The sequence below is a fragment of the Garra rufa genome, chromosome 7, assembly GCF_049309525.1.
Source record: "Garra rufa chromosome 7, GarRuf1.0, whole genome shotgun sequence".
NCBI classification, from domain to species: Eukaryota; Metazoa; Chordata; class Actinopteri; order Cypriniformes; family Cyprinidae; genus Garra; species Garra rufa.
The window spans coordinates 34,470,198-34,483,452 of record NC_133367.1 but is presented as its reverse complement, the minus strand read 5'-3'; the positions used below and the strand labels follow the sequence as shown (position 1 = coordinate 34,483,452).

Genomic DNA, 13,255 nt, shown 5'->3' with positions numbered 1-13,255 from the left:
CTTTTTGTTTTTGCTGTTGTTTTTGTTCAATATTCTTTTGTTTTGCTTTTTGTATTTATTTACTATTATTTTGCATTTTTTCTTTAGTATTCTTTTTACCTTGTTTCTGTTGTTTGTTTAGTATTTTTTGCTGTTGTTTTTGTTAATTTTTATTTAGTTTCTTGCTTTCTTGTTTTGCTTCTTGTCTTTGATTTTAGTGTTTGTTTTGTTTTGTTTTGTTCGATATTATATTATTTTTGCTGTTGTTTTTGTCCACTACTCTTTTTTTTTTATTTTGCTTTGATTTTTTTAATTTTTTTTTTTTTGCTTGTTGTTTTTGTTTAGCATTCTTTTTGTTTTATAGCTGTTGTTTTTGTTTAGTATTGTTTAGTTTTTTGCTGTGTTTTTGTTTAGGTTTCTTGCTGTTGATTTTGTTTAGTATTCTTGTGCTTATTTTGTTTAGCATTATTTATTACTGTTTAGTATTTCTAACAGTTTTTGTTCAGTATTGTCATTTTTAGCTAAGGTTTTGTTACCTTGAACTCTTAGTTTGTATGTTTGTATGGTTTTGATGCACTGGTTTACTTACATAGTTGCAGATTATTTTAACTAATTTCTAGCTCAGCTTTTTACTTAGTCTAAACAGTTTCCTCAGGTCATTGTCTTTGTTAGATGCACAAAGCTGTTGTTTATTTTCTCTCCCTTTATTTTTTAAAAGTTTTTTTCTAAGTTAAAGTTGCATTTTCAATTCGCTTTTTCTGTTCCTTGTCTCACCTGCACTGTGACAAGTACTTGTTGTTTTATGTATTCTTGTTCAAATATTTATTAAAATATAATGTAATATAATACAGCATAATATATTTATCAGGCAGTTGATTCAGATAATTACTTGGGTAATTCCTGCAGCCTCCAGCAGTTGATCCTTTCCTCCAGTTGCCATCAAACTTGGACAGCGCCCACTTATTAACACTGTCATCTGACAGAGCATCAGGGGTCAGATTACAGATCTCCACCCGTGAGTAAAGACGCAGGAAATCAGAGAACGCCATCCTGGATGCAGAGAAATATCTTGTCAATTATCTTATGAAACACCTTAACTATAATGTCCAAAAAATAAATAAATAAATTAAAAAAATTGCAGTTTACCAGAACTCTCCATCTTCTGCTTTGCAGCTCAGTTTTTCACGGTCAGCGTCACTGATCTGACGCCATTCGGATGACCTATAGACAAATCATATGATATTCAGTGATTTTCCTTACTGTTATTTAGCCTAAAAAATATTCAGCATATAAACACTACCACTCAAAACTTTGCTGGTAAGAGTTTTTTAGGTTTTTGAAAGAAGACTTTTATGCTCATCAAGGCTGTGTATATTTAACAAAATATATTAAAGACCATTATATATATTTTTTTATCACTAAAACAGCAAAGCTGAATGTTCAGCATCACTACTCCAGTCTTCAGTGTCACATGGTCCTTCAGAAATCATTATAATGTGCTGATTTGCTGCTAAAGAAACATTTCTGAGTAATTTTGAAACCATGATATATTTTTTTAATATAGAAGAACAAAATTTATTTGAAACAGAAACCTTTGTAACATTATACATGCCTTTACTCTCACTATCTTAATATATTGATCTAAATATACATAATTTAATTTAATATGAATATTTGTATATAACTTTATTTTAATTTTAGATATTCACAAACTGAATTTGGGAAAAATAAAACTCCACAGGGCTCTAATTAGTGGAGTTTCTTTCTACATCTTTAACAATATAGGATGTTCTTCAGAAAAATCATTCAGGTCTCACAAATTCTTAGTTTTTTTTAGCATTTTTGTGTGTTTGAACCCTTTACAACAATAACTGTAATCTGTAGCCTCTGAAGGGCAGTACTAAATGAAAAAAATATATATATTTAGGCAAAATACAAAAAAATGTACACATCTTCATTCTGTTCAAAAGTTTTCACTCCTGTCTCTTAATGCTCTGTGTTTCCTTCTGAAGCATCAGTGAGCGTTTGAACCTTCTGTAATAGTTGCATGTGAGTCTCTCAGTTGTCCTCAGTGTGAAAAGATGGATGTCAAAATCATACAGTCATTGTTGGAAAGGGTCCAAATACACAAAAATGCTGAAAAACCAAAGCATCTGTGGAATTTTTCTGAAGAACAGCAGGCAGTTTAACTGTTCAGGACAAACAAGGGACTCACGAACAACTATCACAGCTGTGAATGAATCAGGCAACAACACAGCATTAAGTATTAAGTGTATGAATACTTCTGAACGGGATCATTTTTATAAATTCAACTATTATTTTCTCTTGTGGACTATATGTAAATGTCTTTTATGTGAAACACCTTATTCAGTTCAGTGCTAAATAAAAAAAATAACATGCATTTTGTATGATTCCTCTTCAGATCAATTTTTAATAACATTATTTAATATTATCATATTACATATGATTGAATGGGTTAAGTGTCACTGGGTTAAGTATGTCCCATATCTGTTGTTATTGTTGTGGAACGAGGAAGTTAGGTGTAAACTAGAAGGATGGGCGGCACTCAGCCTCTCCTTCCTACACCTGAGGGCATAAAGGCTTAAACAGAGTTCCTATAGCAACTCATAGCAACATGTCTGAATAGAGCCTCATGTGGGTGTGGTTGCTCGAAACCACAGCTGGTTTCCACAGTTGGATTTCAGAAACCAATCAGATTTTCATTTGGGTTACCCACCCATCGCTCCAGGCTCCGGTCCACTCCACCTGCCCCCAGGGGTTCCTGATCCGGATCAGTTTGGTTAAGTTGCCCCTGTACTCCACCTGTAACATTCAGTCATAAATTATATTCCATATTCAAACCAATTTAAAGGCATAGTTCTTGAATAACTGCCTTGTATGAGTTTCTTTCTTCTGTTGAGTGCAAAAGAAGATATTCTGAGGAATGGTATTAAACCAAACACTTCCACAGTCAATGGCTACCATCAACTGTTTGGTCACCATCACTCTTCAGAATATCTACTATTGTGTTCAACAGAAGAAAGAAACTCGAACAGGTTTGAAACAACATAAGGCTGAGTACATATACTAGTCACTGCTAACCTCATCGGCTCCTGTAACCGAGTAGGCATGTCCTTTCACCAGTTTCTGACTAGTAATGGCCTCTGAATCAGCTGAGTCTGTGATCTAAACCAAACCGGAACAAAACAAACACCATCAGCAAATATACAACAGAACCGGTTTTGCACGACTATTAGTTCCAGTTCACTGACAGTTACACAAGAGCTCACACTCCTAGTAATTACAAGGTTGTGTGCGTAAATGTAAAGCTTCTTACATCTATGGAGCAGCCCAGCAGCGAGCCCCAGCTCAAAGCCTTCTGGATGACTTTGAAGAGGTTTGGACCTGCTTTCGCTAGTTCATGGACCTCAGCGATGCCTCCAGTGAAATCCTCAAAGCCCTCGGTGGTGCTGCCACCAGACAGAGCTTCATAGCAGCCGTTCACCCTGAGGACAAGAAGTAGCTTTGCGTTATTATTTAGTCTACTTTGACATGCTCAGTGGATTTGAATCTACTGACTACTCACTTTGCATAGGCCTTCTCTAGCAGGGCGCTCCAAAACTCAGAGCCCTCGGCAGAGTGGACGAACAGCAGCTCTTTGTTCCTGGTGGGCAGACGGTCGTCAATGACCACGTCCACCCATTCACCAAACTGCCAGAACTGAAGAGACAAAAGATGCATGTAAACGTTAATGGAACGTTTGGCAAATGTCTTTAGGGAATAATGTTATGTAGATATAACAGCTGTTTCTGAATGTGTGGTAACAAATTGTATTTGCGGAGCTTAAAGGAGTAGTTCACTTTCAGAACAAAAATTTACAGATAATGTACTCACCTCCTTGTCATCCAAGATGTTCATGTCTTTCTTCAGTCGTAAGGAAATTTTGTTTTTTGAGGAAAACATTTCAGGATTTCTCTCCATATAATGGACTTCTATGGTGCCCCCGAGTTTGAACTTTCAAAACGCAGCTTCAAAGGGCTCTAAATGATCACAGCCGAGGAAAGAAGGGTCTTATCTAGCGAAACGATTGGTTATTTTCTAAAAAAAATTACAATTCATATACTTTTTAACCTCAAATGCTCGTCTTGTCTAGCTCGGCAAATCAAGCGTTTGAGATTAAGAAGTATATAAGTTGTAAATGTTTTTAGAAAATAACCCATTGTTTTACTAGATAAGACCCTTCTTCCTCAGCTGGGATCATTTAGAGCCCTTTGAAGCTGCATTTAAACTGCATTTTGGAAGTTCAAACTCAGGGGCACCATAGAAGTCCATTATATGGAGAGAAATCCTGAAATGTTTTCCTCAAAAAACACCATTTCTTTACGACTGAAGAAAGAAAGACTTGAACATCTTGGATGACAAGGGGGTGAGTACATTATCTGCAAATTTTTGTTCTGAAAGTAAATGTGACTTTTGTGCATAAATAACAACAAAATTAGTAAAGTAACTAATTAAATAAATATGATAAATAAATAAATATTATTATAAATAATAAATATTAATACATAAATATGATTATTATTATTAAAATATGATAAGAGTAGTAAAATTATAATAAAATAAATTATTATTATTATTATTATTATTATTATTAACTGTATATGGTAACAAATTTCATTTTAAGAGAGAAATGTGTAGCTGTGTGATCTGAAGACAATTTAATAAAACAACAATAGTAATACTGCAAATAAATATTCATATTCATGAGAAATAATAATGTAGATTGCATTGTTATTATTATTATTATTATTATTAATAATAATATTATTATGTAAAAATAATATCAAATGCAAACAAAACAACTGTTAAAAATTGGTTCAGAATATTGGTCAGCAGACATTTAAACATACAAATAAACTGTAATAAAATAAATTATTATTATTATTATTAATAATACTAATAATAATAATAATAATAATAACTACATAATTCTTTTTATTATTGATAATAATAATAATAATAATAATAATAATAATGATGAAGACAGCATAAACAGTAGTAATAATATTTTCATTTTTATTAATAATAATAATAAATGTATATGGGGTTACAAATTTCAATTTTTAAGAGAAATGTGTAACTGTGATTTGAAGACAGCTTAAACAATAGAAATACTGCAAATAAATAAATTAATAATAATAATAATAATGTAGATTGCATTATTATTATTATTATGATTATTATTTTGTCTAAAATATATATAACGCAAACAGAACAACAATTAAAAATCAGCAGATATTTAAATATTAAAATATACATTATTATTAGTATTATTATTTTATTAATCATATTAATAATAATATTTACATAATTAATATTGATAATAATAATAATAATAAAGACAGCATAAACAACAGTAGTAATTTTACATTATTATTATTAATAATAATATTAATAATAATAATAATAATAATTGTATATATGGTTACAAATTTAATTTTAAGAAAGAAACATGTCTGAATCTGAAGAAAGCTTAAACAACAACAGGAATACTTAATAAATAATACTAATAATGCAGATAATGTTATTAATATTATGTCAAAATTGTGTCTCTTAGGAATAAATAATTCCTAATATTATTATTATTCATATTTACACAAATATTAATAATAATAAAGACAGCTTAAACAACAGTAGTAATAATATTTACATAACTAATAATAATAATAATGATAATAACAATAACAATAATAAAGACAGCTTAAAGAACAGTAGTAATAATAATTACATAATAATAATAATAATAATGTAGACCGTTATTAATATTATGTCAAAATTCAGTATCTTAGAACTATTTGTATACAATGTATTTAAGTTATGTCAAATGCAAACAAAATACTTTGTTTCAGGATATAGATCAGCAGACACTTAAACATTAAAATAAACTATTTTTGGTAAAAACGAAAAACAAAAAAACAAAACAATATCTTATTAATGAGACAGGCCAAAATAATGCTGAGAATTATTGGGGTTTTTACATTGGAAGACAACATTGCATAAATAGCAGTAGCAGTTGTAAATAAATAGATAAAACAGATTAAAAAAGCAGATAAGACGTTGTAGCCAAAAAAACAGCAATATCAGTCATAACATTTGTAATATTTTTGGTAGGGTTGGTTTATGTGAACAAGAGGCTAGTTACCTGGAAATGAAATATCCCAGCATAGTCACTGTCAAAATTCTGTCCAGACGGGACCACACGGGCGAACACGTCCTGGTTGAGGGTAAGAGATGCGATGGCAGCTAGAAGCCAACAATCACCTGGAAAACCAGCAGGAGGACATTGTGTTCACTAAATCTGGGACTTAATATTGTATACATGTAGCAGCTGCATTTTTATTTAATATTTTAATTAGATTTCATTGTTCATTCTTCAAACACTCAAAACTACAAAGTCAAATTCCTTATCGACATAAGTTGCTCTGGCATGTTTCAGGACACCACCTCTCCTATTATTCCCACTCCCACACATTTTGCAAACTCATTTGCATCACAGCACTTCCTTTATAGCTAGTAAAGTCAGTGGCATTGTCTGATCAGGACTCTTATCAAACATTGTCAGCTGCAGTGGAAACCTAAAAACAGTGGCGTATGATCCAAGACAGGATAAAAGGACACCAGGGTTTGTGTTGTATGGCGTAAAACAGGTTAAACAGGGTGTGTATGTGTGTGTTTGGGACTTGGGAGTTGCTATGTAGACAAAAAGGTTTTGCTTTTTTTATGTTGTACAACTGGTATTCCCTTCCATTCAGTTGATTACTCACCCTTTGTGTTTTGAAGAGAATCATTTAAGTTTGGATCAACATTTTGGATGAACTGTTGCAATTAATTCAATTCCCAGATGTGACATTTAAGAAATATGGATCAGAATGAATGAGTTTGCTCAATCAGGGTGTTTCCCCATACAGTTCTAATGATTTTCAATGTCTTCTGTCTTCCATCTAAAGAAACGTCCTCAACCAGAAAAACTGCTTTTGTGGTTCAGCACTTCATTGGCTGAATTCTGCTGGTCATTCTATATGGGATAGTTTTTTACGATCTTTTGTTATCATCATTTCTAAAGTTTCATTGTACACCAGCTCCAGGCAAATATTATAGCTAAACTGACTCACCCAAAGCACCCTGGCAGATGTCAGTTCTGGTCGCTCCTCCACTAATGAACGTTGGGTTGGATGTCAGTTGCTGGATGACAAATACAAGCATTCCATAAACATGAATCACAGGTTTACCTTAACAAGAAATTATTTCATTGCTGAATGAAAATAATCAAACAAATGGCTGTTTCCATACAATATAGTACACAACAGAGCTAAGTAACAGGGTTGTAAATTTAGCTTGTGAATGTGTTATTATTTGCTTGATCATTTTTTACTATAGTTCTTCAAGTAACAGGGTTGAGTGTTTAAACAGTCAACACTGGAATTTGTGCAAAATTTGACAATGAAAATGAACTTATTTGGGGTCCAAATTATTTTTTAATTTACATTTTCTATAACAGAAGAAATGATGCAGTAACAGGGTTACAAACTGACATAACTCAACAGGAGATAGAGATTTGTGTTTATTTGTTGGTTTGTAGTTATTGATTAAATTATATGTATACGTATTAAATTATATGTGTCCATATTTTAAAGAAACATATGTTTGATCATTTTAACTATAATAAACTGAGGAACAGGGTTGAATGGTTGAGAAGTCAACACTGAAATATGTGCAAAAATTGACAATGAAAAGTTATTTAGAGTCCAAATTATGTTTTAGCTTACATTTCTTATAACAAGAGAAATCATGCAGTAACAGGGTTGCAAAATGAACTCAAATAACACATAACTCAACAGGAGCTAGAGATTTTTGTGTTTATTTGTTAGTTTGTAGTTAAAGATAAATATTTCCGTGATCATTTTAATTATAATAAACTGAGTAACAGGGTTGAATGGTAGAGCAGTCAACACTGAAATTTGTGCAAAAATTGACAATGAAAATGAATTTATTTGGGGTCCAAATTATGTTTTAGTTTACATTTTCTATAACAGAAGAAATGATGCAGTAACAAGGTTGCAAAATGAGCTTAAATAACACATAACTCAACAGGAGCCAGAGATTTTTTTGTTTATTTGCTAGTTTGTAGTTGAAGATAAATATTTGCGTGATCATTTTAATTATCATAAACTGAGTAACAGGGTTGAATGGTTGAGCAGTCAACATTGAAATGTGTGCATAAATAAACTATGAAAATGAAGTTATTAAGGGTCCAAATTATGGTTTAGTTTACATTTCATATAACAGAAGAAATAATACAGTAACAGGGTTGCAAAATTACATATAACTCCACAGGAGCTGGAGATTTTGTGTTTATTTGTAGGTTTGTAGTTATTACTGATTAACTTATATTTACCATATTTTAAAGAAAAATATTTGAGTGATCATTTTAACTATAATAAACTGAGGAACAGGGTTGAATGGTTGAAAAGTCAACACTGAAAGTTGTGCAAAAATTTAGAATGAAAAGTTATTTAGAGTCCCAATTATGTCTTAGCTTACATTTCCTCTAACAAGAGAAATCATGCAGTAACAGGGTTGCAAAATGAACTTAAATAACACAACTAAACAGGAGCTAGAGATTATTATGTTTATTTGTTAGTTTAAAGACAAATATTTGCATGTTAATTTTAATTATAATAAACTGAGTAACAGGGTTGAATGGTTGAGCAGTCAACATTGAAATTTGTGCATAAATAATCAATAAAAATTAAGTTATTTAGGGTCCAAATTATTCACATTTTTTTTATAACAGGAAATCATGCAGTGACAGTGTTGCAAAACAAGCTAAAATAACTAATCAGGAGCTAGAGATTTTGTTTATTATTTAGTTTGTAGTTACTGATTAAATTCTATGTACCCTATATTAAAGATAAATATTTCTGTGATAAGTTTAATTATAATAAACAGAGTAACAGGGTTAAATGGTTGCACAGTCAACATTGAAATTTGTGCATAAATAGACAATGAAAATGAAGTTATTTAGTACCAAATTATGGTTTAGTTTACATTTTCTATAACAGGAGAAATCATGGAGTGACAGGGTTGCATAATCAGCTTAATAACACATAACTTAATTGCGATTTTGTAGTTATTTATTAACTTATATGTATCATATATTAAAGATAAATATTTGCTTGATAATTTGTCTACAGTTACCTGAAAAACAGGGTTGAACTTTTGAACAGTCAACACTGAAATGTGTGCATAAATAAACAATGAAAATTAAGTTATTAGGGTCCAGATTATGTTTTATCTTACTTTTTCTATAACAGGAGAAATCATGCAGTAACAGGGTTGCAAAACAGGCTTAACACAAAACTCAACAGAAGCAAGAGATATTATGTTTATTTGTTGGTTTGTAGTTATTAACTTGTATTCAATTTTCCATAAGAGGAAAATCAATGGTAACAGGGTTGCAAAATGGATGCCAGAATGTTAAATATTATTGCTTTAACCAGTAAAATCTTAAGATATCGTATTTTTTTTTAGATGCAAATTCAGCAAATATAGACTAATTTAGCATTTTATTTTGGGCGATTTATTAAATACTCATTTATTTATTTATAAAAGTAGAGTGTATATTTAAAGTTCAATAAATTATTGATTTTATATATGTAATAATCATGCATATATTATTGTTTATGCATGTAATATAACATTTTTATGTTAAATATTAAAAAAAAACATTGTTAAAAATGTTTAACTTTTAACATTGCATTGGAAAGACATTTGCTTGCATTTTTATTACAATAACCTGATTAACAGGGTTGAAGGGTTGAGCAGTTAACACTAAAACATGTGTAAAACGTGACAATGAACATTTCCTCCTTGGTGTTACAATTTTGAGAAATGTTATATTTTCTGTATTGGGGGAAATCATGCTGTAACAGAGTTGAAAAGTGTGGAACACAGCTAAATAGTAGCTTATTCAATCGTATTAATATCACTATCATTTTAACTGTTAAAAATACAAGAGGCTGTGAGTCAAACTGACACCATTCCTAAATACAACAACCATCCATCATACCAGCTGTGAAGATCATATTCACTTTAATTGACTCTAAAAGGTCTTATGGTAAGCACTAATGCATTATAGAAATCACAAAGCACAAGCATACAACATTTAATGTACTAATGCTCCTAGGGAGTATATGGAACTTCCTGGTCTGTCTGGCTCTGAAGTGGTTTGTCAAGATCAGACTAACATCTAATGGTTCACATGGTCATTAATGTAGAATGTGTTGTTCTTTTTTGGCTGGATGGATGGTGTTAGAAAACACACGCATTAAAACACTGATGTGTAAATGTTTATGTAGCACAGTGATATGACTGACCTAAAACAGGAAAAGGGCAGTTTACACTGTGCCTCAAAAAACAAATAAGGCAAACACACCCAGATACAAGAAGCTTCAGAGAGTCAGTTACCGAACAAGACAAGATGCTCAAGGCGTGATGCCCTAGAGCAAACAAGTAAGAAAAGAAGTAAAAGTCAAGATTTGAACTTGGTTTGAGAAGGCGTTTTGCATTGAAATGAAGGGTGTGAACACTTCGACCACGCAAATCAGGTTAATTTCAGTGTTATAAATGCCAAAAAATGCTGAGTACTATAGGTATAACCAGCAGGTATATTTTTTGTTATGCAAATATAGCAGACGGAGAGTTATTTCTTTAAGTTTAGACCTTTTAAGTGTATTAAAGTATACATCATTGCTTTAAAATGTGCATTTATTATACATCAATGTACTATAATGTCTATAATATTTGATATATACATTCACATTTAATATTTATTTCATGAAATATTATTCACTAAATGACTGTGTTACACCCACCTTTGGTCTCAGCCACTCAACCCCACGCACTTTAGATGAGCTTGGTCCCAGTTCCTTGAAACCGAGCGCAGAAATACTAGCTTCAAACGTGTCATCCTGAAACAGGCGTCCGCTCTCCAGACACTCGCGTTTGAGCGCTTCATAGTCCTGGTTGAGGAATTTGACCGCATGAGCGTTGGTACCGACGCCCGCTGCTCTCGCCCGGTTCTGCTGAAGCTTCGCCGCGATTCCTGACATCTCTGCGCGTCCGTCACAATAAACAGTGAAAGCACACCTCAGGTGACAAGGCGTTAAATGGAGGGGGCGTGGTCAGGGGCATTACTAATCTTACGTCAGTATCAGTGCGTATTAGGGTTACCACTTTTAATACCCAAAAATGAGGGACGCATTCAGGGGGGGTGGGGGGTCATCTCAAAAATGCTGCAGTAAAAAGGTTTCATATGAGTTGTGCATATAATATGGGACGTCCTGAATAAGAACTGATCATTGTTTTTTTTCTACTTATTAGACTTTAAAGTCTAATAATGTCCCATTTCTCAGAAAAGAACCGTCAAGTACACCAATAAAAAAAAACGGATATTAAAGCAGAAATGCAAATAAATAAGTAAGTAAAAATTCACGAGCATTTTGTAGTATTATCTCTCAGTCCTGGGCGTCTAAATGAAAAGCGCTCTGCAAGCGCGTTCTCTCTGTGTTGTTTCTGAAACTACCGTAATCACTGTAATATGCGCGCACACTTAAAATCAATCGCGGCTGGCTTGACCGTGTTTTTCTGAACCGCGGCTGGCTTTACCGCAGTGATTATTTGCATGAGACGCTGCTTTAAAAAAAATTATAAAAAATACTGGACAAAACCCGTCCCGTATTAATTCAAAACGGGACGCGCAATTTCATTCTCAAATACGGGACGATTCCGTATTTTAAGGGACGGGTGGCAACCTTAGTGCGTATTTACCTTTCCATAGCATTGATTTCTCTAGATGCATTGTTTTTTTTTTATCTCTTTCACTATAACTTAAACATACTGTGCAAGCAAACATTCATCTTTTCTTTGATAAACGCAACCTAAACATGTGACTTAACTTTTTACACATGAGAGGAACTGGGGAACACATGGAAAACGAAAACAAATCAGTGAAAAAATGTAAGTATCCTACAAAATGCTACATATGGATCCAGTTACGCATGCGTTTGAATATATGGGAACTATGTGGACTGGAAAAAAACATTTCTGCAATTTTTGTATTTAATCAAGATTATTTTGGAAGGATTTAGAGCCACAAAACCAGCACGAGTAAGCTATTGTAGGAATAGCCAAAATGCATTGTATGGGTCAAAATGATTGATTTCTTTTATATGCCAAAAAATAATTTTTAAGTAAAGGTCATGTTCCATGGAACTTTTTGATTAGTATTTGCCCTTTATTTGGACAACTTCAAAGGCGATTTTCTCAATATTTAGATTTTTTTTGCACCCAAAGATTTTCAAATAGCTTTATCTCGTTGTACAGCCAAATATTGTCGAATCCTGACCCAACAGACAGCTTGTTTATTCCTCTTTTAGGTGATATACCTCAATTTCAAAAAATTGACCCATTATGACTAGTTTTGTGGTCACATTTTATGAAAAATAATAACATAAAATAATATATAAGACATTTTTTAATTAATAAACAGATCTTAAATAAATCTTCTAAAACAAACTAAAAACAGTTATTGTTGTTAATAATGTGACTAAAAACTGCAAAGATTTCAATGCTTCTAAATGCTTCTTGTGGTGGCTAGTTTTATATTTTCATACAATGCTGCAGTGTTCTATAAATAAACCTGTTACTGAGAAACTACTCCAAACGATTCAGAGCGTGAGTGGACTGTTCGAGTGATTTAAGAAGATTTGATTGAAAATAACCGATTCAAACGAGTGATTCATTCGCAAATCGAGCATCGCTAGTTCTGATTCTGCACAGACTACAGACAATGCAGGACCACGGACGCTACATGACTGGATATTGTTGGTTAAAAATTGATACTCAGGTCGATGTTACTCTCAATCTGCAGGGGTTCAAGATTTATAATGACGCAACCATTTAAAAGATGGATCCTGTGTCAACGCCTCTTACCTTGTTTAGTTATCTCCATACTAGCGGAAGGACAGTTGTGAAATTTGGCCAGTGTCTATATTTTCACCTGAAATATATCATTTGTGGCCTATTATTTTTTTTAACGCAAGAGCTGGCGCCGCCATTTTGAACTTTGAACATATAAGGCTTTACAAAAAACGTCTGTTATGCTTGTGGAAGTTGCTGACTGGTATTTATTATGTTATTTATTATAGTAATCATG

General features: G+C 32.3%; 1 protein-coding gene across 1 annotated transcript in view; it reads right to left on the bottom strand.

The window, feature by feature from the left end:
• LOC141338135 (calpain-1 catalytic subunit-like) overlaps positions 1 to 13,255 on the bottom strand; it is a 32,105-nt gene that overhangs the window by 7,575 nt on the left and 11,275 nt on the right. Inside the window, exons 20-28 of the mRNA XM_073843695.1 lie at positions 10,914 to 11,187; positions 7,152 to 7,221; positions 6,182 to 6,300; positions 3,566 to 3,699; positions 3,317 to 3,485; positions 3,082 to 3,165; positions 2,717 to 2,802; positions 1,126 to 1,200; positions 869 to 1,029 (exon numbers count right to left, since the gene is read on the bottom strand). Coding sequence (XP_073699796.1) covers positions 869 to 1,029; positions 1,126 to 1,200; positions 2,717 to 2,802; positions 3,082 to 3,165; positions 3,317 to 3,485; positions 3,566 to 3,699; positions 6,182 to 6,300; positions 7,152 to 7,221; positions 10,914 to 11,187 — 1,172 coding nt within the window. The remainder of the gene's footprint in view (positions 1 to 868; positions 1,030 to 1,125; positions 1,201 to 2,716; positions 2,803 to 3,081; positions 3,166 to 3,316; positions 3,486 to 3,565; positions 3,700 to 6,181; positions 6,301 to 7,151; positions 7,222 to 10,913; positions 11,188 to 13,255) is intronic.